The sequence below is a fragment of the Carassius auratus genome, chromosome 17 (genome assembly GCF_003368295.1).
Source record: "Carassius auratus strain Wakin chromosome 17, ASM336829v1, whole genome shotgun sequence".
Classification (NCBI taxonomy): Eukaryota; Metazoa; Chordata; class Actinopteri; order Cypriniformes; family Cyprinidae; genus Carassius; species Carassius auratus.
In genome coordinates, this window is record NC_039259.1 from 1,060,429 (window position 1) to 1,087,413 (window position 26,985).

Here is a 26,985-nt window from a genome sequence, read left to right on the forward strand (position 1 = left end):
CCGAAAGTATTCATACTCTATAACAAGGAGATTATAAAGATCAAGCTGGATAAGCCCTGGCAATATAGTAAGGATGTTTCAGAGTTTAATGGCAAAGAGAAAACAGCAAACCCAAACCAGGGAAGGAGAGATGGGTGGAGACAAGCACAATCACTGTATGCAAGAGGGGAATTATCCTCCGTGATGAGTGGTGACATGATGCCTGTTAAATTTAGGCTTGATAATTGTAGTTCAACTGCATATGCTTAGTCAAAGCATTAATTATCAACCCCAGTCTAAGAAAGGTGTCAATAAACTTATTCTGAATCAATAATTGACTGAAGAGAAAAAAATATACAAGCACAGGGTTTGGTGGTTGTCACATTAGTGAGATTTTAGCGAAATTTAATGGGCATAAAAGGTATTGTAGTGTATTTATGAAGCACAGCTCACTCGAGAAAAGCGTTCAGACCAAGCAGATCTCTATTGAACATATATAGTGAATTTGAGTGACCAACTGAAACCACTGCAAAATCTGCATTGGGAATCTTTTCAACCTCAAATGAAATTCCCATTTCATTCCTACTGAAATGACTTGATTTGGCCCAAACCTTTATTGTGGGCTGTGTATCCTAACTGGAATAACACCTCAAACATGTTTCTGAAATAATTTATTTTCAATTAGTTTTTTTTTTTTAAACAACACTATTCAGTATTGACTGATTCATTAATTCTTTATTTCGGGACTGATGCAGTGTGGTCACATTTACCTTTGGTCTGCAAATGTTTGTGTTCAAAATCCATTAATTTCCACAGAAATCCGCACAGGAAATTTGCTTGAGGTTGAAGAATTTCCCCACGCAGGGAGAATGAAAGTTGAATTCGCTGCATTGACCAACATAACTTGATGATATTGCGAAAGACACAAGTGCAATGGTAAAACACGCCATTCATAGAAAAATAATGGAAAGTACAGCAATGTAATAGAAAACGTGTTTTCTGTGAATTGTTCCTAATAATACCTTTCTTTTGCAAGGACCTTAGCAAACAACTTCAAGATGTGCTTCATACATCACTAAACTTTTGACAAAGAAGTAATATGACAACACCTTTAGGGTATGGCCAAAAGGGGGTATTGTACAACACAATGTATTGATGCTTTTATTTTACAAGCATCTTCACATTAGGAGTGCATCAGAGATGCCTTCAGATTTTGCCCATCTAGGGAGCTTTGGAACACAGTCATTATCTGTCATCCCAGTACGCTCCTGTTAAATCAGAAAAAAGTTTTTTGAAAGCAAGACAGCTATCATGCCATCTGACTTCCCACACTAACTTCCACACATCCTCACCGCAGAATTCCCCGCTGGAAAAATCCAGCCCTAGGAGTCGGGTCTGGAGGCAGGTGATCACCAGCTGTTTAATCAGAGATGTATAGTAACGAAGTAGAACTACTTCACTACTGTACTTAAGTACTAAAAGGCGGTATCTGTACTTTACTAAAGTATTATTTTTTTCTTCTACTTTTACTTCAGTACATATTTTCGCTGAGTTTAATACTTTTACTCCGATATTTTTTTGTGTTCTGCATCGTTACTCGTTACAATTATAAAAATGTTACGCAGGTTTGATGAAGCTGGCACATCATTGAGCGAATCAAGCGAGACTGCGTGTGCTGACTGAACTGCTGTGAAGAGAGAGATGAACACCGAGCCGAGCCAGATAATGACTCGTTCACGAGTCAAGAACCGGTTGCATCGGTTTTCAGGATCACCAGTAGTTCTTACTGACAGTTTGATTCAATAAACCAGTTGAAGAAAACAGTTCACCGATTCTTTTGCGCTCGACGTAATGGCGTCATTGGCGTTGACTGCAAGCCTCCAAGCCTTCGGTTTACCTGGGCTCATAACATTAGCACAGAATTCGGTTCACAAATCGGACGTGTCTGACAGAAACGGTTCTTGACTCGTGAACGAGTCAGTCTGTTGTTCGTTATCTGGCTCGGCTTGGTGTTCATCTTCAGTTCTCTCTTCACAGCAGTTCAGTCAGTGTACTGTTTGAGTAAATCAATTATTCCGGGATATTGGTTTGTTTGAACTCAGAGGGAGTGTCAGACACATTAAAATAGTTAACAGCTTAAAGGGGGGGTGAAATGCTATTTCATGCATACTGAGTTTTTTACACTGTTAAAGAGTTGGATTCCCATGCTAAACATGGACAAAGTTTCAAAAATTAAGTTGTACGTTTGAAGGTTGTACGGTTTGTCACAAGTTTCGGAAAGTTTTTTTCGAGTATGGCTCTGTGTGACGTTAGATGGAGCGGAATTTCCTTATATGGGTGCTAAGGCACTTCTGCCGGAAGAGCGCGCGCTCCCGTATAGCGAGGCTGAGCACAGACATTTCACTGATCAGAGCGATTCACTGATCATAGCGAGAGCGTCGCGACAAGTCACAAAAGAAATGTGTTTTTGGTTGCCAGGGCAAGACAACCCTGCACAGATTACCAAAAAACAACAACATTAAGGGACCAGTGGATGGAGTTTATTTTTACAGAGCATCAACGGAGTTGTGCAAGTGTTTTTGTTTGTTCCCTGCATTTCGAAGATGCTTGTTTTACAAACAAGGCCCAGTTTGATGACGGATTTGAACATCGTTTATTTCTTAAGGATGATGCAATCCCAAGGAAAAAGGGTCACGATCGTGTGTTGGAACCGCAGGCGGTGAGTAAAACTGCTTCAAATATCTCTGCCTCCTTGTTAGTGTGTCCGCCTCCCATGCCAGAGACCCGGGTTCGAGCCCCGCTCGGAGCGAGTCGTTGCTGATGCTCTCGTTCAGTTTCAGCCTCTGGATCTGATTCTGGATCATAAATAAACAGCTGAATCTGACTGTAAGCCATGGTTTGTTTTGAATGATGGGTTTACCCTCACTGTAATGTCACAGCTTCCACATGCTCTCAACGCAAAAGCCTATTCGCGCTCGTGATTCTTTAGCTCCGCCCACACGTCACGCCTCCAGCCGGTCGTGTTTTCACGTGAAAAATCGGTACAGACTATCTTTCTCTTATGAATATAATAAAACTAAAGACTTTTTGGATTTATGAAGGATGCAGTACTACTCTATATGTACTCAAGATTAACAGGATATTGAGTGAAAACAAGCATTTCACCCCCCCTTTAAGTCATTTGTGGATTAATGCATATTGGAGACGCGAACCGTTTAAAACGATTCAGTTCGATTTGGTGAACTGTTTCAAAAAGATCCGGTTACATCGAATGAATCGTTCGCGAACCGGATATCACAAACTGCTTTGTTTTCAACTGTATTACAACAGAAACGGAAGAGAAGACAATGCTGAATAAAGTCGTAGTTTTTGCTATTTTTGGACCAAAATGTATTTTCGATGCTTCAAAAAATTCTAACTGACCCTCTGATGTCACATGGACTACTTTGATGATGTTTTTCTTACCTTTCTGGACATGGACAGTATAAGGTACACACAGCTTCAATGGAGGGACTGAGAGCTCTCGGACTAAATCTAAAATATCTTAAACTGTGTTCCAAAAATAAACGGAGGTCTTAGGGTTTGAAACAACATGAGGGTAAGTTATAAATGACATAATTTTGCAAATTGGGTGAACTAACTCTGTAACCGTTTTTTGTTTACAAAAAGTTAGTCAAAGGAATTGTGATTGTCCTTTAGGTTAATCATTTGAAATAGTAAAAACAATATGTTCAAACTTTTGACTACTTTCTTTAATAACTACATAACACAATACTTGTACTTTTACTTTCAGTACTTGAATAGTAAATTTTAAAATAGACTACTTGCAATACTTAAGTACAAAATTTTTTCAATACTATAGTACAGTGGTTTTCAACCTGTGGTCATGCAGGTGGGCCGCCAATTATTTTCTGTTCATTTCCAGTCCATTCTAGGGCTGTGCGATTAAAAGAAAACATCCTAAAATCACGATTTGAGCGTGCGTATATGCCTAACTCCAGGTTCACACACTGTCTGTGATGCGCCTTTTTTCTGAGCCAATGTTGACGGATCAGAGCGTTCACACTGCGGTAAAAGGCTAGAAATAAAAACGTGCGAAAATAATTCATGTCTAACACATGAGCATAGAGTGAATTTGTTAGTGAACAGGATGTAGTTTAAGTGAGAGGAGGCACGTTTTAAGTGTGCACACTCTCTCCTCGAAAAGCAGCGTGTTTCTGAGCAAGCACGACCGGTTTTGTGACAGAGCAAAGGAAATCTGCTGCGAACAGAGAGATTCACACTCGTGCATTATTTTAATGTGCTTTCGCGTTATATTTATGCGCTCTCACTGCTGACCGCATACACATACTGTATACACACTGCAAACACCTGAGGAACCGCTACAATTAATGAGCTCTATGAACAATGCAAAAAAAATTTGCCACACGTCTATACATTTTTTACATCTTCAGTATAGTGATAATTTTGACTTATGTCTGTTCTAGAGATGTTACAACTTTTTGATAAAGCTCTGATTGGTTTTCTTTTGGAAATATGTTTCAAATTAATCCTGAATGCATTTATGACTGTAAAAGCACAATTGCAAAATTGATCAAAAAAATCTCGATTGTTTTTTTTTTGTTTTTTTTTGTCCATATCGCACAGCCCTAGTTTATTCAATAAATATAGTTTAAAATCTAGCTTCTGAGTACTAAGTTATTAACCCAACAATAGCGGGGTCAGTTAATTTTTTTGAAGTGGGCCGCGCAAACATATGTGTTTGGTTGTGTGGGCCGCGAGTTGAAAAAGGTTGGGAACCACTGCTATAGTACTTCTACTTAAGTGTGGTGCTTAAAGAGCACTTCAACTTCTACTCAAGTCACTTTTTTGATATAGCACTTGTACTTTTACTCAAGTCTGGCTCTCTAGTACTTTATACATCTCTGTGTTTAATGTGACAGGGCTATGGTTTCTGATGGGTAACGAATGTAAAGCCTTATTCCAAACCACATCAGACAGCTTCTGTTGTTCAGAACATGTCCAGATCATCAGACACCAGTCCTGCTACTCCAGTGTGAGGTAAGACATCACATTACACACAGCAGCTTTCGTCCATTCAATCAAGTGGGTTTTTGTCACTTGTTCAAGTAGTAGTTTAGTTTGTTTGCATATCTGTGAAGCGGCATTAATGTGGGCGCAGGGGAACTCCAGGACAGAGTGAAATGCGATCCAGCCAACAACAAGAAACTAGTATATGTATGTCAAAGTTCTTTAGCACCTTAGCAGCAAAAAAGCCATTTGTCAACATGTTCCACACATCAGCTTTAATGAGACGCCACTCAAACTATTTACAGAGACCTCCTCTCTCTGCCGTGCCAACCCGAGCCTGGACATTCAGAGGAGGGAGGCTGTTTACAGCCATTTACTGACAGATGACATGAGATTCTGAGCGCTGTGTCCTAACGTGCACTATAAAAGGCTTCACTGTAACATAAATATGATTGCACTTTGGACAGGTGCGAACAGGGACCCATGAGTACAGAGGACCAGTGTGTAACGCATGTACACTAATAATATTAGTTGGAAATCTCATCTGAAAGACACTTGATGTTCGCCTCCTTCACTTAGAATTAGATCACCTTACAACAGTCAAATGGGCTGTAAACAGTCTCTTGACTTGAAGTTAGTCATCTTAAGGAACAGATTCCAGTCTATGTGAAATGCTGTAAAATTTTGATACCATGCAGTAGGGCTGTAATGGTCACCACCCCAGTTGTCTGCTGCCACCGGCGGTAGTGTATGTTACGTCAAACACAAAGTGTTGTGTACAATTGTAATAACAGTAATAGTTGCAAATTATTTTATTTTGACTAGGCCTATAAGTTTATGGTTATTCACACGAAAAAATTGTCCAGCCTCTTCCTGTATTTTGTCAGTTTTGATTTGAGGTGATTTGAGGTGAATTGTCCAGCCTCTTCCTGTATTTTGTCAGTTTTGATTTAGGTGCCCTTGAGCAAGGCATTGAACCCCCAACTGCTCCCCGGGCGCCGCAGCATAAATGGCTGCCCACTGCTCCGGGTGTGTGCTCACAGTGTGTGTGTGTTCACTGCTCTGTGTGTGTGCATTTCGGATGGGTTAAATGCAGAGCACAAATTCTGAGTATGGGTCACCATATTTGGCTGAATGTCACTTTCACTTCACTTTCACTTTCACAGTGTGGCGGGGCTGGGAGAGCATGGTTACACAGCGATGTCACAGGGGGAGCAGACGCTTGCGAGCTATCTGTCCCCCGGTGCTGCATCATCTCTGAAGGCTCCGGTGTTGCCTTACAAGCCGTTCAGCACAACTTTTGATTTTGATTTAGGCTAGTACGTGACTGCACACAATGGCTGTGTTACAGGCGTACCAAGCCAACCTGCTGTAAGAGCTTGATGAGGGAGAGGAGATCAAGTCCGACAATATTTCAGAGCTGAGGCGGACTGTTGATCTCTCCCTCTGCGCCACCAAATAGACTGCTCGCACCATCAGCCGGTCGATGGCATTTATGGTGGCCGCAAAGAGACACTCATGACTGACCCTATCCAATATGAAAGAAAGGGACAGGATCTGCCTCATGGAAGGGTGCTGCTGCCTTTTGGCCTGTTCGGCGACATTGTCAACTTGGTCGTCGACAGGTACCAGGAGGTGTGTAAGCAAGCGGTGGCATTTAAAAAGTTCCTCTGGGTGGAAGGGGGCCTCTTGGCGGAAGGTGCCCTCTCCACATACCAGCTCCTTATACTGTAAGGCTCAAAAACAGCTCTGGGCCAGGCACTCCTAAGCCCAAAATGGATCTCAGGGCAGTTACCAAAGCAAAGAATAACCGAAGCATCAGAGGGTGTACAGAGTGGTGTACACCGCATCACACAGTGTCCGTGTCACTTCATTGCCCTCGGAAAGTCGGTCTGCCAACCCTGCCAGAGCTCCAGGGCACAGCTGCTTCCAGAGAGCGTTGCTCTCAGTTTCTTCAACCTGCAAGCGTAGCAGAGATGTCTCTAAAACAGTTAGATCGTTTGCCCCCTGCTGGTGCCCTTCTCCAGGGCACCAATCTAACTGCCTCTATAAGACCAGAGGTCAGTCTCGAGAGACTGATTCCCATAGTAGATTATTTAGCAGCACGGAATCTACTGCCAAATGTATATCAACTCAGTTCAGCTCTCCACCGCCGAGATTCAACGGGGTTATTCCAACGTTGGCCAGACCCGAGCAGACTCTGGTTGTGGAACAGGAAGTGAATACCCTATTGAAGAAGGAGGCCATTGAGGTGGTCCCTCATCATGAGATGGAATCCAGGTTTTACAGTAGTATTTCAGCGGTCGCCATCTGATGTGGCTTATTAATTGTCTGGAGATGCTGGCTTGGTTTCGAGCACTCAAACACTTCCTCCCAGACCTAAGAGGTCACCATGTTTGGTGCGCACTGACAACACATCAGTGGTGTCCCCTTGTACAAGCTGGTGACGCCCCGTGACGACGCCCTTCAATTGGACAGATTGCACATGACATTCAGAGTTGCTCACGCTGGCGTTTCTCATAGTCTCGTTCCCTCGAGGAACCATGGTTACTTGTGTAACCTAAGGCGTTTTGTGTGAGGGGTAGTTTTAGGTGTAGGGTTAGGGGAAAGGGACAGAAAATACAGTTTTGTACAGTAGAAAAACCATTACGTCTATAAAGACTCCCTGTAAACCACATATGCCAATGTGTGTGTGCATGTGCATGTTCAGGAGCGCTTTGAGGAGACTGTGTTTTTGGGTCAGTAGTGTTCTAGTCGGCTGTAAGTTCCCTTCTGTGCGTCAGCACTGTGTGTGTGTGGGTGAACATCCTCCTAATCTCCTTAATAGATAGCACTTCACCCAGCTAATGATTAAATGTTTTTCCAAAAAACACAACACAGATGGACGGCACTGAGTCAGCATGTGTACACAACAGTTACTTTTTCCCTATATACCAAAATCTTTAACATGTCTGATTTTAACTGCCAAAGAATGAAATGTTTTCACACTTCCAAATTTTGTATAATCATTCTGTATTAGTTGAGGATGAACTTTAATTTGGATTTTATTATGAAAGGTAGTGAAATAGCAGTAGTAATCATGAAGCTAAAGTGTACACCTTTACCACCGAATACCAATTGTACCACCGAACTTCATGGCCCCTTTTTATTTCTTAGAAAATAATAATCTGAAATGATAAATATGAATTTGGACAAGCACATGCTTTTTGCACTGCCTCACTGACCTGGGATGTGTTTGGCCCAGCCGATGATGACCACCAGCTCGCGGTCGGCCAGGTCACACAGTGTGGTAAGCGCTTTGATGTCGCTCTCAGGCATGGTCGGGTCTGGCATGGCGTAGATCTTCTCTGGCTCTGCTACCAGTAGATGGGACACAATCTTCGTCACTGAGGATGAGGAGGAGGATCAAATAGAGTTACGATGATGTGAAATCACTTGGACACTGGAAACATGATAAAAAATAGAGCATCAATTATTTGATTCAGCTTCACTGCAGCAATATTCACAAACTATTCATAATATATGTTTTCTGCAATTGTGTGATTATATTCACACTCGTTAATAAACCATTGTAATTCATTATAGTATATTAAATATACTTTCATTTGTCACAGTCATGATTCACGATGTTTAAATGATCAGCAGTTTATCGAGCTTCAGCAAAAACACCGAATATTGAAATACTGAGAATTTATAATTACATTTTTATGCCATTGTTTGTGTACTGATAAACATTAATAAACCATAATAACTAGGGATGTAACGGTTCACAGAAAAAAATCTAACCGTACAGTTCTCCACAAACGATTCGGCACGCGCTGGTACTGCGGTTTAACTTAAATCTGAAAATGCACCTGTAATATGGTTTGCTATCAATAACACGTAAAACAAGGTTCGGCTAATATATGTGTCTGTTATTCTTATTTTCTCTATTATTATTATTTAGAATTTTATTATTAATAAAAAATTTTTGACAGTACAGTTTTCGCCTAAATATTGTACATACCGAGCCGCACTGAAAGCGTGACTCTAAAACCATGAGTGTTGAAGCGTTCCACCCCTAATAATAACTCATTATAAAAGCTTCCAACATGAAGTTATTAACACTAATTATGGTTAACTGATGAGTAGTTATGCATATTAATGGTGTCATGCTTATTATATATATATATATATATATATATATATATATATATATATATATATATATATATATATATATATAATGTAAAATGTTATAACATATAAGCAATATATATAATCTTGATATAATGTTTATGATTACAAAATGAAAGTTTTGTACTATGCTGGATGTTTGAATGTCTTAGGGTTTTTTCAACTGCTTACAAACAATTCAAAACGTTTTGCCTTTTTCTCAGAATGTTACACACAAATCCAATAATTGCACACACAAAATGCATTGAATGCACTGCATTCAAAATATCACAAATACATGTAAATGAACATGCATTGCATTCACAGTGTGATGTGAACGTGATTTTTTTTTTTTTCATTTAGAAATATAAGAAATGTGTGAGGATATGTGTGTGTGTGTGTGTGTGTGTGTGTGTGTGTGTCTGTCCTCACAGGGTTTTTTGGCTGGCGGTGGCAGTGTGAGCCCCAGGTAGGCTGTGTTTCCTGCATCCATTCTCCTCTTGTATTTCTGTCGGCCTCCTCGTACGCGATCTAGCCGTACACCTGATCAGACACAAACAATACAACACACACGTAAACGGACTTTAAAATCAATACACATTTCAATACACATTACATCTGTGAGTAAAATACACATTACATCTGTGAGCAAAAATTTAATTGAGTTTGAAGAACATAAACTTTTTTATAACATATGATGGGTGTTGTGAGAAACCAACCAACCAAAGCCATTTAAAGACGATTGCAAATGGCTCTTTTCCACTGCATGGTACGACTCGGCTTGGTACCGCTCAGTACGGTACAGCACGGCGCGACTCGGCTCAGTTTGTGTTTCCACTGCAGTTTAGTACTGCTTTAGAGTAGCAGGATTATTCACGTCATTATAGTGGTGCAGCCATATATAAACTATTTTATAATATTATTAAAAACTTCAATAGCATCTCAGTGATTCAAAAACACTGAAAGATATTAAACACACATTAACAAATAAAATATTTATTTCAAGTGAAAGAATTTAGAAGATTTCTATTGCTTCTGTGCTAATCTGTGCAAAATATGTACTATTTTAATATTCCTTTGGAATGGAGCTAGTATTTGCTTTGTGTTTTTCTGACACACACACACACACAAACAAGCCTCTGTAGTAACATTATTAGAGTGTAAATAAATAATTTCTCCTTTTAAGGGTAATTTAAACCGAGGAACGAGCTGACAGATTCACAGACACAAAAACATACAAGCCTTAAAGTCGGACAGACGCTACTGAGGGAGCGAGGGATCAGCGGGACGAGTGCTGCGCTCTCAGCGTGTGACGGAGGTGTCAGGCCTCCATATGTGAACACTGAGCACCTGCCACACATCTAAACAGATGAATATTTAACACAGGGTCAATGAACTCACAGACGGACCTTCTCATTATTAAGCTTATCAATAGCACAGCAAAGAACGGTTACAGTATACACAGCATCAGCCACAAAACTGGCCAGTTTCCACCATAAAACAATAGATATGTATAAAAGTACCTAAATATTATTGAAGTTTAGCATGTATGTAACACACTCGCTATAAACGCCACACTAACCCCTTATTTATTAGCCAATTATTTGATAAGAAGGCTTGTACATTTGTACATTACTCACCACTCTTAAACCTGTAACACTATGACTGCATTTGAATCTATTTTGAATAGATGGAGGTTATACTGTACATGCAAACCAAAAAACAGCTCTAAATCGATAAACTAGGCTGATTTTTGAGAACTGGGAAAGATGACAACTGAAACTGTGACTTAAAAGACCAAAGGTTGATGAATGAACAATTATTTTGGATTACTATGTTAAGCGTGTTGTGTTTTTATTATCTCACAAAATGACATTTTCAGCTCATTCTATTGAATTGTTTTTGGTAACAGACAGGAAATCTTACTGTGTTGACAAAATGACATTATAAGCAGCCTTAGTGTTATTTTATTTTTTTCTATTTGAATTATCTATTGCTAAATATTAATGGGACATACAATTGTTTATTTATTTATTTTTATTTTTGACTAAAACACTTTATTTAAATTTATTTGGGGCTGACATGTCATGGCTATGATACAATTTTTTTTGTTGTTGTTGTTGTTTTTTTTTTTTTTTTATTGTACAATGTACAAAAACTATTCCAATCTTTCTACTTCAAGTGTTACTTGCATTTCTTTGCAATTATTTATGTATTAATTAATTTACTAGCAATTTATGAAATAAAATTGTAAACCACAGACCATTTATATAGACAACTGCTTAAAAATATCTAAATTGTTATTGTACTATATTAATATTGCTTAAAAAACAAAAAAAAACATATGAGATCCTGAAGCACAAAAGCAGTTATCAGTAGCATAAGTATATTTGTAGCAATAGCCAAAAAATACATTGTATGGTTCAAAATTGTTTGTCTTTTATGCAAAAACTCTTAAAGATATTAAAGTAAAGATCATGTTCCATGAAGATGTTTTGTAAATGTCCTACTGTAAATATATTAAAACTTAATGATTAATAATATGCATTGCTAAGAACTTTATTTGGACAACTTTAAAGGTGGTTTTATTTTTTATTTTTTTCAACTTCAGATTCCAGATTGTCAAATAGTTATATCTCGGCCAAATATTGTCATAGCAAAACAAACCATACATCAATGGAAAGCTTGTTTATTCAGCTTTCAGATGATGTATAAGTATCTAAAAACCTTTATGACTGTTTTTTTGTGGTCCAGGGTCACATATAAAACTCTGTCATCATACTCTAGTCAATCCAAAAAAAGAAAAAACAGTTAAAGTTCCCTGGCGGCTAAATTATTTCATCCCTTTACAACCACTGTGTCAGAGGAGGTTATGTGCCACTATAGCAAATTACACTCCCACAATTCTCCCTGCTCCTTCTTTATTGAACATTCTAGAGTGTGAGATTAGAACAGGGACGAAGGAGAACTGGAAAACATTGAGTGGAGAAAAGGAGTCCATTTAGCATCCATAATCAGCCGACAAATGAGAGCAGCAACATACGTGCAAAACACTGTTGCGTAATTTACGGACAGTGTAACTCAGATGCAATGACCACAGCCTCAAGAATGTTCATCTGACAGTTTACGCTTTGCATTTTCAACATTTCCCATAAAATGTACAACTTCAGAATGTGTACTGCTAATTGCATTTAATCTGAGTTATAATGTCTATTTCATCAAAATGTGCAACAAAGAGCAGCGACAACAAACTGCATTATCTTTTTAGAAGCCAAATCGGGAGATTTCTTCTGCTTATACAAATTATTTGATTCCCTAGAAACAGAAATCTGATTAGGATTGTCTTTCAATTTCCTGACACTGACAACCCACTAACCTAATTACCCGCTGGTCCCCGTGGTCCTACTCTTCCTCGCAAACTCTGGGAGATCATTTGATGGTTGCTAAGTTGCAGTAAAATCTCATTTCTCCTAACTACAATTTTAATATTTTTATTGATACTCACAGACGGTTGGGAGCGAGATGAAATAATTTTGAATTATGCTAAAGACTGGAATGACTAAACACACGGTAAATATAATTTAAATCTGGCCCAAATAGTTTGACTTAACAAGCTTATTATACCTAAAGGACATCACTTTAGTGTTAAACAAAGGCATATTCTCATTCTTTGTCGCAGTCTAGTTGCTAAATTCTCATACCAACAAATCTGGAATATAATGCTAATGTTACTAACGTTAAATAGATTAAATACAAAATGGTCAGGTTTTGCTAATGAAGATGGAAAATATCCATGCTGAAACTAGTCTCTGCAGGTTAAGTTAGTCTCCCCAAACCATTTTAAAACATCAAACTAGGTCAGCTAAAACTGGCAAACCACCTCAGTCTGGTTTAAACGTATTATTATTATTATTAGTTTTTTTTTTTTTTTTTTTGTACTGTATATGGTTTTCTTTAAAAATCTTGTGGACTGGGATTCAGATGGAAAAACGCTCCATGTCACATGCTGCCATCAGCCATCCTGTGAAAATTTAGAGGTACATAGGTGCCTGTTTTAATCAGAATAGTAACTTTCATAATTAAACAGATGCTGGCAGGAATTAAACATTGGCACTTTCTAGTTTCCCGTTATACCTGGAGCAAGAGGGGTCAGCGTGAGAATAAGTGAGGGAAAGAGATGAAAGAAAAAGGCTGATTTGTAATGGAGACCTTTAGATTGCAGCCTCAACTGGTTCAATCAGCACAACATGTATCGTGAAATTACACATTTACAGTCAAATGAAAAACATTTTTACAGTTTTATCTGCATTATGAACTAGAGGATGAGACTCATAGGTGCATGTTATTCCAGTGCAGAACAAATGTTTGTCTTCAAAGTGTTTTATTAAAAAAGTAGTAACTTTCACACCTGTATTCAAACTCAATTTGAAAGCCCTACTTTGGGTGTCAACTTTTTTTGTTTCTCGCTGTATGTGGAAGTAAAATGAGTTATGAATGCCATTTCATGTTAATGTTAAGACCATGAGAGAACAGAATGCATTTTTTGGATGAGTTAATTTGCTGCTTATGCCACTTGAGAGGATCTGTCTGATTTATAATGGACAGATCAGTGTATCATGAGGTCTTTCAGACCCTATGGTAACACTTTATTTTAAGGACCAATTCTCACTAAGTGGCATGCATATAAGTATTTTATAAGTAATTATAGAGCACATATGAAAGTGAAAGTGAAAGTGAAGTGACATTCAGCCAAGTATGGTGACCCATACTCAGAATTTGTGCTCTGCATTTAACCCATCTGTGTGCACACACACAGAGCAGTGAACACACACACACTGTGAGCACACACCTGGAGCAGTGGGCAGCCATTTATACTGCGGCGCCCGGGGAGCAGTTGGGGGTTAGATGCCTTGCTCAAGGGCACCTCAGTCGTGGTACTGACGGTGGAGAGAGAGCTGTTCATGCACTACCCCCACCCACAATTCCTGCCGGCCCGAGACTAGAACTCACAACCCTTCAATTGGGAGTCCAACCCTCTAACCATTAGGCCACGACTTCCCCACACTTTCTTTTTTTTTTTTTTTTTTTTTTTTTTTTTTTATGTTTTTTTTTTTTTTTTTTTTTAAATTAATATTAATATTAATTAATATTATTATTAATAATATTAATATTAATGCCTTATTCTGCATGGGCATATTTTAGATCCCTTAATCCTTAAACCCCTTACTTAAACTTAACAAAGACCTTATTTTTAATGATCAGAAAATTTGTAGTTTATTGAGTTTGTTGTTAATAGTGGGAATTTGACCATTAAATGTGTGAAAAGGTGTGACTTTTTTATGTTATGTAAAACGAAATGTTAGTGATGTCTGAGGATGAGACTCATGCATGTTATTCCAAAAGACAAGCAAATGTTTGTATTCATAATGTTTCATTAAACAAGTAAACAACTTGTTCTTTCTCACTGTAGTTAAATGTGGAAGTAAAGCGAGTTACGAATGCCATTTCATATTGATGTTAAGACAATAAGAACAAACAAAGCACAATTCCTCATGCTCCTCACGCCACATCTGATTTGTAATGGACGGTGTATCATCTTTAGATCACTGGTCCAATCAGGACAAATATTGAAAAGATGCAGCTACACAGTCCAAACAGATCCTACTAGACCAAGAATGTTTTTCATAGTTTTGTGTGCAATGTGAACTGGATGATTAGTCACATCTGTTAGTGACATTTGAGGATGAGACTCATGTATGTTATAAATAATAAATAATAAAGTAATAAATAAAGTAATATATTTTCCCACCAGTATTGAATCCCAATTTGAAAGCCCTACGTTGGGCGCCAGCTTTTCTGTTTCTTGCTGTAATTAAGAAAAGTAAAATGAGTTGTGAATGACTTTTCATATTGACACTAAGAGCAGTGAATGCATCTTTTGGATGATTCCACATGCATGAGAGGAATGAGTGATATCTTCAATGAAATACGAGAGCGATTCATTTCTGAAAGCGAGTGTACTTTATGGCGCTGACCGCCGCTGATTCACAGCGAGTGGATCTCAAATGTCGTTTCTTCAAAGAGAGCGTGGCAGTGTGGGAGAGAGAGGGCTTAGGGCCAGCGCGGAAAGCATCTGAGTGTGGATTAGTCCTCAGGCCAGTGACTGCGCGAGGGCCAGCTGACCCCGGGCTCCCTTTCCTCTCACAAAACAACAATACTCTCCTGAGCAAAGCCCTTACAAAAGGGCCTGTCCACACTCCTGTCGGGGGTTCGCTGGACTTGGCAGGGGCCCTTATTTTTGGTGGTCTCACCTGTTCATCTGGGCGAGGGGAAAGTGTCAGCATGGCTGGGATGGTTGGCAGTGCCTCATGGAGCTTAGGCTGACCTGTTTTTAGCTAGGAAATTCACATGGCCATGTCCTAAGGCCACGGTGAACTCTACCTTTCATGGCTGCCGACAGCCCCCATCTGAACAGGCCTCGCATCAGCACTATTTCAAACAGCCCTGCGTTTGGCAGTTTGGCATTTTTCCTCAGGAACGGTGATGAGAGATATGGCGAGCCGACCACAGAGCTGACATCTAACCCAAAAACATCTGTGCCGCAGCTTCCTCGAGCACAGCCGGACCCAATCAGGCACTCTTCCCAAAGACGGTGCCAACAAAAGAAGAAACTCATGCACTACAATCCTGCCAAAGGACAACTGAATGTTTATCGCTGTAGGTTAATGCACTTTCTGGAAAAATATACAAATCTGACCTTTAGGAGTACAACTCATCCTCAAAGGGATACCTTTACCCCTGCAAAATGTATAGTGGTACCTTAATATGCACCTTTTAGAGGTAGAAAGGTACAAAGTTGTGCCATTATGGGTACTGCCCCTGTGACAAGCTCCTAAAAGTTTCACATTTGGGGTATTTTTCTTCTGAAAATTTCTTTAAAAAAAAACAGACCTATGTTTTGTCTAGGTAGCAATGCTGTTTTGAAACATCCTAAATGGTAAAACAACCATAAAGAGCACAATTGAAACAAATTAAAAAGGATTAAATACGTATTTTTAATCTTTCAGCCTTACAAATGACTATGCATCTCACATGATTGATCTGAACAAAAGCGTCATATGGGCTGCATCGAAATGCTAATTCACTTATGGAAAAGCAGAAATACAGTTGTCACGCCATGCACAAAGCACCGCTGTGCTTAAAATGATTTGGCATCATACGTTGACAATGCCATCAAAACTTTTCTGAATACAGTGAGTTCCCTTCAGATATACAATTATCAGCCCCAACCATCCTTTCCCACACAGATGATTTGACTCATGATCTATTAAATTCAGTACGTGTCTCCACTGCTGTTAAACTGCGAGTGTGTGTTTTGTGATCAAGCAGTCATCTGTCTCCCTGTTGAGATGATCTAGAGTGTGTCGTCCTTGTCCAGCAGTGATCTAGGCTCTCTGGTGGAAAACACATGTTCACGCCTGTGGTAATCCTCTCACCTGTTCAGAGAGGCCTCGAGGGAAACCACCGCCACACACACACACACACACACACACACACACACACGGTTCACACACACACGGTTCACACACTCGGATATGTGTCTTATATGGAATCACTCACATTAAATGAGCATTCAGTCGTCATTTATTCACACTCATGTCTTTCCAAAGTGTTATGTTTGGCAGAATGTCCAACAAATGTGAAAATAAGAGGCAAGCTTCTTTGTCTTCTTTTTGACAGTATAAATCACTGTCCACGTTCACTGTAGTTCTTTGTGAGGAAAACACAAACACAAGGTCGGAATAACATGTGGGTAATTAATTATTATATATTTTTTAAGCAACCATTTGTTCTTATTGCTGTTGGGTATACAATGTCAATAAAACACTAAAAAGTGCTAATAGTATTCTTCTGATGTCCAAAGCCAGTATATCAGACACATATTGAGGCACGTGGTGCAGGACGGTTTATTTTTTCTCCAGTGGACAAACCCATAATTCTCTAAAGATTTTAAGGCAGACAGAAATCAGACGTCTAGAGCTTGAGAATGTGAGCGATGTGAGTCTTGTGGGTTTAAAGAGTCTTTGGATTACGTCAGTGTAATCTCTCAATAGTATCTGCTCCTTTCTTCCCAGCTCCGATTCGCTTCCATTGATCAGAGGAAAAAAACCTGTGGTCCCTGATATCTGAGTCCTCTTATTGATCACTTCCTGTTTCGAGGGAATGGGTGGTTTAGGACTATGCAGGAAATCTCACGACTGAAAACATCCTTTGCTCAGAAAACGCGGCTGATAAACTCTTCAGTTTTATTAACTTTGAAATTATTATTCTGTCATTACTGATTAAAGTAATTTGTATCTCTTCTGTACTACTCTATTATGGGTGATTAATACACCTGTGGATAAGCAAAACAAAATAATATAGACCTATAGAGCTCATTTGGTAATAATCAGCTTGTTTATGGCCAATAAAACAGACAATAAAACAACTCAAGTACTGGAAATTAACCAATGTTTCTATCAATTTTCACAATTTTGCTAATTATGTATTGTATTGTGCATTAATTTGATAATAAATACAGTAAATATAGTTATATTGTAAATAGCGTTTTTCTCTTTGAATACTGTATTTGTTAAAATATAATTTATTCTGGTGATCAAAGCTGTATTTTCAGCATCATTCCTCCAGTCTTCAGTGTCACATGATCTTCAGAAATCATGAAAATATGATGATTTACTGCTCAAGAAACATTTCTGATTATTATCTATGTTGAATACAAAAATGTGGAGAGACGCTCTTTCTTCAGGTTTGTCTCTGGTAAACACAGCATGAGAATTTGCGGTACATCCTCAAACAGAAAGGAGAGTTTCTGACGGTTCATGCAGGTGCTGTCCTGTCCTGTAAAGTTATGATTAGGTGAGATATCTGCATTAAGCGTGTGACCTTCGTTCGTCTCACAGCTGCTCGGCCGTGGCTCTGGTCGTATGGTGAGGGTAGACACGGACAGACGTGACCCTCTGCCACTCATTCCCTGTCGCCTTGAAAGGCCTGATTGATTTGGCGCTCACGTAGAGTCGGATCGGAGACAGACAGTGACCTTGCACATGAGGAGGGACGAGGGACGGCCAACAAGATGCCTGTTTGTGTCATCATATTCATTTGTGCAATGTATGAACATTTTTATAATGTTGAAAAAGCTAATTAAACTCTCAACACTAACACAGAACTGAAGTGGTTTTGCAGATGTTCAGTAACATGTGGACTGACAGTGAGAAAGTGTTAGAAATGATCATTTCTGAAGAGTAAAAGACAAACCCAGCCAGTTACACAGGGCATCTGTCATGTTTAGTGCTGTCTGAAGTTGCCCTATTGTTTTCCTTAAATAATCCTTATATTGTATTATATCAGGGCTAAAAAAATTATAATAATGACAGTAAAAACATTTATAATGTTAGAAAATATTTCTAGTTCTTTTTGAACTTCCTATATATTCACCAAATACAGTTTCCATAAGAATATTGTACAACACAACTCTTTTCAGCATTGACAATAATCAGAAAAGTTTCTTGAGCAGTAAATGATCATATTATCATGATTTCTGAAGATCATGTGACACTGAAGACTGGAGGAATGATGCTGAAAATACAGCTGTACATCACAGAAATACATTACACTTTAACACAGATTCACACAGAAAACAAATCCTAAATCCTATTAAATAGAATTTTAAATCCTAATAATATTTTATATTTTTTTACTACATTTCTTGATCAAATACATGCAACCTTGGTGAGCAGAATAGACTTATTTCAGAAATATTAAAAACAAAACATCGACAGAATTGTTCACATCTCAAGGCCTGCAGAGACATGCACTGATGTCATTGTTGCCGTCTGCTCCTTCATCTTATAGTTTAAGCTCTAATTCTTGCCTCGACACAGGTGATTCATTTCTGACAATCCCTCCCTGTTTTCTGGGCTCTTATTCCTCCAGATAATATATTTGCATGAATTTTTCATCAGCGAGTAATGCGATTCATTCTCGGTGTCTCGTGCAGTGGAGAGATTCCGTTACTTCATTCAGCTCCATATAGACAGAAGAGCTTTCACAGATGGATTGTGGGTGAACTACACACATTACATTACTTTAAATCCAGCCTGGACACACATGCTCTTACGTTATCAGTGTGCATAAAAACACGCATTCACTGCATTAACATGAATGCCGTGAGACATGAAAAAAGGTGAAAGTAAGAGAGAAAGAAATATCTGTGAGCATATTTAATTGTCACTTATGTCCCACATGGCATGACTTTAAAAAAGCATCCGCAGGAAGAGAGCTGAGATGTTCGGAAAACATTTAGCAGATCAATACGTCGGGGAGAGAGCGTGTGCTCTGGGACAGAAGCCTTTCCAGTCGGAATACTGTTACACTTCTATTAGTCAGGCACACGGATCGACCTATTCAGCATATTTCTGTCTCTCGACCCAACAGGCACAATTATTTACTGCATGTGAGCGCGACTTGTGCCAGCAGCCCCTCAGGTCCAGCACTCTGACACCAGCCAACAACATTTACGAGTCTAACATGGCTTGTGTGTCTCTGGCAAGCGCTGCGCTCGGCTCTGATCACTGTCGTGTGGTTGATGGAGTCAGTACAGACCGTGTGACTGATTTAAAGGCCAACAAATGACATTACAAAGTAAAATGTGACCTAATGAAAGATCTGCTGAGGTGAACGGAAAACATACTTCACACGGACGTGAACTAGAGCGATACGCAAGCTCAATCTCAAACGCTTGCATGCTAGGAAATGAAAATGATTTGTAATGAACAGCAGGTACAGGCAATAAGTTCAGCAAACATTATGTTCATCCTCTTCGTATTTTTTTTTATTTTTCTTTGATTTTAAATAGATTTGTACATGCTGGTGTTACTGTTAACCAAAAGTAGAACTCAAACTATGGCTAATAAAAAACTAAATGTTAACTAAATAAAATAAAATGTAAATATTAGATGAAAAAAATAAATAAATAATAATAATACAAAATGCCTTTATGGAATAAAATGACAGAAGATAATAAAAGTTACGAACAAATACTATTTGTCAACTATAAAGTTACTTAAACATTAAAGTACTACATTTACTAAAACTAAACCTTTAATAATAATAAAGCTAAAAAGAAATTTGCATATAAAAAACGAAAAATGAGATAATAAAGCACAGCAAAATTACTGAAATGAAAACTGAAAAAGTTAATTTTAAATATCATAAACTGTTCCAATAATACTGTATATAAATATTAAAATAACACTAAAACAACACTTGTTGATGGTTTTTGAGGATGAGGGTGTCACAAAACCTGTCCATGTTCATGTCAATTTTTGACATCCAATCTTCAATGCCAAAAACACAAGATAAGAGACGTGTTTCTCCTCATTATAAAACACAATCTTTCTTATTTTCCTATGCACAAATATATATGAACAGTCTCTTTAAGAATGTATGAATTTAAAAAGTTCAAGAAATCAATCAGATTGTTGCATAAATACATCAAAGCAACACATAATTTCCATAATTAGATTTTAAGGTTTGATGTAATTATGAATAAGGTCGAGAAAAGTTTAGGCCCTTGACTTGGCTTAACCTAACCCTAAATTATCTACCCTTGTACAAAGTTTAATGAAGTGATCTATCTATCCGGATCTAAGAGGACACTATACTAATATATATTTTTGAAATATTTTGAATTAGTTGCACTTACATATATATTTTTACTTTTATTTTTAAAATAAGATAACATTTTAGTAATTTTTCAAATTTTAGTATTTGTTTTATTATACATTTGTAATAAAATTAAATAGAAATAAAATAAGCTTTATTATCACTGTATCCATTCTCAAAAACAGAATATCGATTCATGCACGATTAGTGGCAGTTATTTTGTTTTGAGTTCGTATCACGCCAGCTAGATAGCAGTCTTCATCTCTGAGCTTAAACAGTGACAGGAAATACTAGCATTAAGGCACACCACTGTCGTTAGCATTGATATAGTTCGCTGCCAGTACTGGAGGATGAAATAACTGTTCCAGTTCCCACCTCGGTGTACAAAGCTGAAGTGTGAAGACGTTTGGTCTTATGTGCTAACGTCCACCCGGGACCGCGGCACAGGTGGAACCTCTGAAACTGCAGTTTTCATTGATGTTAAGCAGATATAATTTTTTGTTCCAATCAAAAAGTTATGACATTGTATGTCTCAATTGTAAACTTAAACTGTGAACCTTTAAAGTAGGATCTAATAATATGTATGATCTTTTTATCAAATACATTTTATATATTTTACTAAAGAATCCTGCAAGCACTTGAATTTTTCCCACTTTCCTCATACTGCACAAGTGTTTCAATAACGTTGAATGTCACAGGAACAGATTATTTCAAATGCAGATCCCACTTTTTATTCTTTTTTTTTTTTTGCTAAGGTTTGCATATAATGGTGTGTTCTCAGTGACAGTTTACCTAAAAATACATCCTATTCCTAAAATAAGAAATATGCCAATATATCGCCTTGCTTACTGTATCGCTATGTATCACAACACATCATATTGCAACCCCTGTACCGTGATACGTATCGTGTCGGCAGATTCTTGCCGATACACAGCCCTGGTGGGCTGATGTCCTGCAGAGTTTAGCTCCAGCATGCCTCAACACACCTGCATTGAGGTTTCTAGTATACCTAGCAATATCTTGATTAGCTGGTTCAGGTGTGTCTAAATGGGGATGGATCTAAACTCTGCACGACACCGGCCCTACAGGACTGAGTTTGGGCACCCCTGGTTTAGAATATTAAACTAAGTGATATGTTCGGTTCTTTTAAAGTACCAACCAAAATTAAAGTAATGTAATTAGTTCATTTTTTAGGGAGCAACGCAATATTGAAATGCATTACTTTTAAAAGCAACTTCCCCTCACCTTCCTTCAGCATGCCCACTTTTAAGCACTTCATAAAGCGGCACGCCTGACAGGACTTGCGTCTTCTTTTCGTGATCTCACACTCATTGGTGGCCGGACAGCTGTACTCGATGTTACCTGGTGGGAGACAAAGAGAAAAGAGAAAAGTGAGGTGCTTCCCACTCGCAGGACGTTGCTCCTGTCTGCCCATCCAAAAATAACCCAATGAAAACAAGCTAATGCAGAAGAGTTTTACAGCGCACCACCGCATCCATCAAAGTGATCAAAAGATCGCTCTATAAATCACTTTATTTATAAAATCATCTTTTACTCAATTTGATAAATTGCCTGTGGCTGTGAGACTCTACAGAACAGGGACAGCGTGTGCTGCAAAGATGAAGAAACATGAGCCAACAAAACAGATGAGACAGCATTGAAAACAAAAGATCCCTGGGTGCTTTCAGTACTTCCATTCGAATCGCACCTCGCTAAATTACATTCACAAATTCAGGCTCGGCTCGCTTTACATAATACCTGACCCAAACCGAGGCCGGTTCTGCTGCTCGCTCGCTATTTACATAGAGGATAACCAGCTACTGTTACATTATTCAAGCTGAGTTTCAGCTCTTCATACCTGCACAATAAAAGAGCCGGTTGAGTGGCATTGTGTGAGTAACAATAGGCAAAGTGCTTGAAATACTCGGCCATTCTGCTTGTGTCCGTGTACATTTAACTGCTGCGAGGCATTTCAATTAGGACATGTATGGGTAATGGCAGGAGCGACGGCCAAATGCAGAATGACAGTCGGCAGACAGCGCTCTTGTTCTCGTGCAAGCGTGTGGTTTGAATGTCTATTTGGACAGCGCTCACTTAATTCATTCAGGATTGTCTTGATCACTGAAGACACTGAGCTGAATAAAAACAATATGCTCTCTGACATACACTGTACAGCTGAGGAAAATAATACTGTGTATATATACAGTAGTCAACATTTGAAGTGGATCAAAACATTTCATCAAAGTTGTCCTAAAACAAAAATGTGTTCTTGCATTAGTACATTTTTAATGAACTTTTTGATTGACCTGAAAGGTTGACTACTGTATATCAATCACACCATTTTACATATAGTAAATCATACATGCTGTAATTAAATATATACTTATTGGACATTATATTTACCAAAATTGAATGAAACTATTTGAAAATAAATTGAAAAAATATATATTTCAACTTCATAAAAATAACAACCTTGTGAAATGAACAGATTTAGAATTTAAAAAGCAACTTAAGGCAATTACAGCATTTTTTACAGCATTATCCTTCACACGCTCCACTATTACAACCTGAGACTGTGACAGGATTGAGCTCGGACTCCGTTCGTCTCTGATGCAGCTGATGTGTGATCTCTCCTTAGGACTCGTGGCTAGTAATACTAAAGTAAAGTAACCTTACTTTTCTGTAGTTTGTCAATGGCTTTCTGCATCTTACCGACAGCATTGCCTGAGCAGTCGTAAGCTGTGTATTTATTGCATGGAGGGAGCAGAAATGTAAGTGTCTAAATCATACGCACAGTTCCATTGAATGATAAATGTGTTTTAACAATGCTGATGAACCGAATGTACAAAGGAAACTATTAAAATAACCACAGCAAAGACATTGAAATAAGAGCGTGAGGTTTACCTGATAATCAGGTGCATGAAAGTAGCATTTGTTGCTTTAACAAACAGACATCTGGCACGTTTTCTCTCAGAATCATAACTCGTTGTTGAAAGGAAATATTAAATAACTAATATAGCATTTTAATTTGTGAAAATGAGATAAAGAAGTTTTCACACTGAAAGAGAAGTGATCTTGCTCTCATGGTCGTGCCAGGCTATATAAAAGCAGAAGGAACTAATGAAACGTAAAAAAAGAAAACACAATAAATAAATACAATTTATGAATGATGCAGTGCTAATTGACATCATTTATTACAGTACAAAACTATAGAGTAGGATATTTCTACCTTATTCTGTGCAGAATAAAAATATATTAATTATTACTGGGCTAAACTCGGGGACTGAAGCCCTTACTGGGCTAAACTCGGGGGAAGGAGTCTTCTCTGAGCTAAACTCAGGAACTGGAGCCCTCACTGGGCTTAACTCAGGGATTGGAACCCTCACTGGGCAAAACTCAGGGACTGGAGCCCTCAATGGGCTAAAGTCGAAGGAAGGAGTCTTCTCTGTGCTAAACTCTGGGACAGGAGCCCTCACTGGGCTAAACTCAGGGACTGGAGCCCTCACTGGGCTAAACTCGGGGACTGAAGCCCTCACTGGGCTAAACTCGGGGGAAGGAGTCTTCTCTGAGCTGAACTCAGGGACTGGAGCCGTCATTGGGCTAAACTCGGGGACTGAATGCCCTCACTGGGCTAAACTCAGGGACTGGAGCCCTCACTGGGCTAAACTCAGGGACTGGAGCCCTCACTGGGCTTAACTCGGGGGAAGGAGTCTTCTCCGTGCTAAACTCTGGGACTGAAGCCCTCACTGGGCTAAACTCGGGGGAAGGAGTCTTCTCTGTGCTAAACTCAGGGACTGGAGCCCTCACTGGGCTAAACTCGGGGAGTGAAGCCCTTATTGGGCTAAACTCGAAGGAAGGAGTCTTCTCTGTGCTAAACTCTGGAACTGGAGCCCTCACTGGGCTAAACTCGGGGACTGGAGCCCTCACTGGGCTTAACTCGGGGGAAGGAGTCTTCTCCGTGCTAAACTCTGGGACTGAAGCCCTCACTGGGCTAAACTCGGGGGAAGGAGTCTTCTCTGTGCTAAACTCAGGGACTGGAGCCCTCACTGGGCTAAACTCGGGGAGTGAAGCCCTTATTGGGCTAAACTCGAAGGAAGGAGTCTTCTCTGTGCTAAACTCTGGAACTGGAGCCCTCACTGGGCTAAACTCAGGGACTGGAGCCCTCACTGGGCTAAACTCAGGCACTGGAACCATCACTGGGCTAAATTCGGGGGAAGGAGTCTTCTCTGTGCAAAACTCTGGGACTGAAGCCCTCACTGGGCTAAACTCGGGGGAAGGTGTTTTCTCTGTGCTAAACTCTGAGACTGAAGCCCTCACTGGGCTAAACTCGGGGGAAGGAGTCTTCTCTGAGCTAAACTCAGGGACTGGAGCCCTCACTGGGCTTAACTCGGGGATTGGAGCCCTCACTGGGCAAAACTCGGGGACCGGAGCCCTCACTGGGCTAAACTCGAAGGAAGGAGTCTTCTCTGAGCTAAACTCAGGGACTGGAGCCCTCACTGGGCTTAACTCAGGGATTGGAACCCTCACTGGGCAAAACTCGGGGACCGGAGCCCTCACTGGGCTAAACTCGAAGGAAGGAGTCTTCTCTGTGCTAAACTCTGGGACTGGAGCCCTCACTGGGCTAAACTCAGGGACTGGAGCCCTCACTGGGCTAAACTCGGGGACTGAAGCCCTCACTGGGCTAAACTCGCGGGAAGGAGTCTTCTCTGAGCTAAACTCAGGGACTGGAGCCCTCATTGGGCTAAACTCAGGGACTGGAGCCCTCATTGGGCAAAACTCAGGGACTGGAGCCCTCATTGGGCTAAACTCGGGGACTGAAGCCCTCACTGGGCTAAACTCGCGGGAAGGAGTCTTCTCTGAGCTAAACTCAGGGACTGGAGCCCTCACTGGGTTTAACTCGGGAATTGGAGCCCTCACTGGGCAAAACTCAGGGACCGGAGCCCTCACTGGGCTAAACTCGAAGGAAGGAGTCTTCTCTGTGCTAAACTCTGAGACTAGAGCCCTCACTGGGCTAAACTCAGGGACTGGAGCCCTCACTGGGCTAAACTCGGGGACTGAAGCCCTCACTGGGCTAAACTCGGGGGAAGGAGTCTTCTCTGAGCTAAACTCAGGGACTGGAGCCCTCACTGGGCTAAACTCGGGGACTGAAGCCCTCACTGGGCTAAACTCATGGACTGGAGCCCTCACTGGGCTAAACTCAGGGACTGAAGCCCTCACTGGGCTAAACTCAGGGACTGGAGCCCTCATTGGGCTAAACTCAGGGATTGGAGCCCTCACTGGGCTAAACTCGGGGACTGGAGCCATCACTGGGCTAAACTTGGGGGAAGGAGTCTTCTCCGTGCTAAACTCTGGGACTGAAGCCCTCGCTGGGCTAAACTCAGGGGAAGGAGTCTTTTATGTGCTAAACTCTGGGACTGAAGCCCTCACTGGGCTGAACTCGGGGGAAGGAGTCTTCTCTGTGCTAAACTCAGGGACTGGAGCCCTCACTGGGCTAAACTCGGGGGAAGGAGTCTTCTCTGTGCTAAACTCAGGGAATGGAGCCCACACTTGAGCGAGCTTTGGGGTGAACACTGGAGCGAACTCTGAAGCTGGGATGAGGGCTGTGAACTATCTTTTTCTCATCATCCTCCTCCCTTGTTTACAGGAGAATTGGGCGCCTGGTGGGCTCATCATTCTGGTGGTTGGCGGACTTGAGAAAGCCATGGCTGGCGGGCTTGACAATGATGTGGCCGGCTGGACTGACTCGGGAACACAATGGCTGGTGAGCTCTATGGTGGGCTGGTTCAGGCTTGGGCCCGGACACTCCCCAGACACCAGAAGATCCCTTCCCTAAAGAATAGTCCCTTGGTGTCTCTTAGGTCCCCAGAGCAATGGTAGTTGGCTCCGAGCCAAAACAGAGATTTGATGGTGGCGTCATGCAATGCTGATGCCATGTCAAGCCTGCATAATTCCTAAGCGTACTCAAAGAAAAGAGAGATCTTGACGGGCTGAGGCATTCAACCGAGTGGCTATGTCCATTAATGCGGTGAAAAAGGGGAAACAAAACACTTTTTAAAAAAGCAGAAAACAAACACAGGTAAAAAAGACTCCACTCAA

The 26,985-nt window shown here is 40.1% G+C and overlaps 1 protein-coding gene across 2 annotated transcripts in view; it reads right to left on the reverse strand.

The window, feature by feature from the left end:
• The window catches only part of LOC113116936 (steroid hormone receptor ERR2), a 94,193-nt gene that overhangs the window by 17,269 nt on the left and 49,939 nt on the right, over positions 1 to 26,985 (reverse strand). For both annotated transcript variants that reach the window (XM_026285241.1, XM_026285242.1), the window contains exons 3-5: positions 22,135 to 22,251; positions 9,598 to 9,708; positions 8,235 to 8,396 (exon numbers count right to left, since the gene is read on the reverse strand). In XM_026285241.1, coding sequence (XP_026141026.1) covers positions 8,235 to 8,396; positions 9,598 to 9,708; positions 22,135 to 22,251 — 390 coding nt within the window. The remainder of the gene's footprint in view (positions 1 to 8,234; positions 8,397 to 9,597; positions 9,709 to 22,134; positions 22,252 to 26,985) is intronic.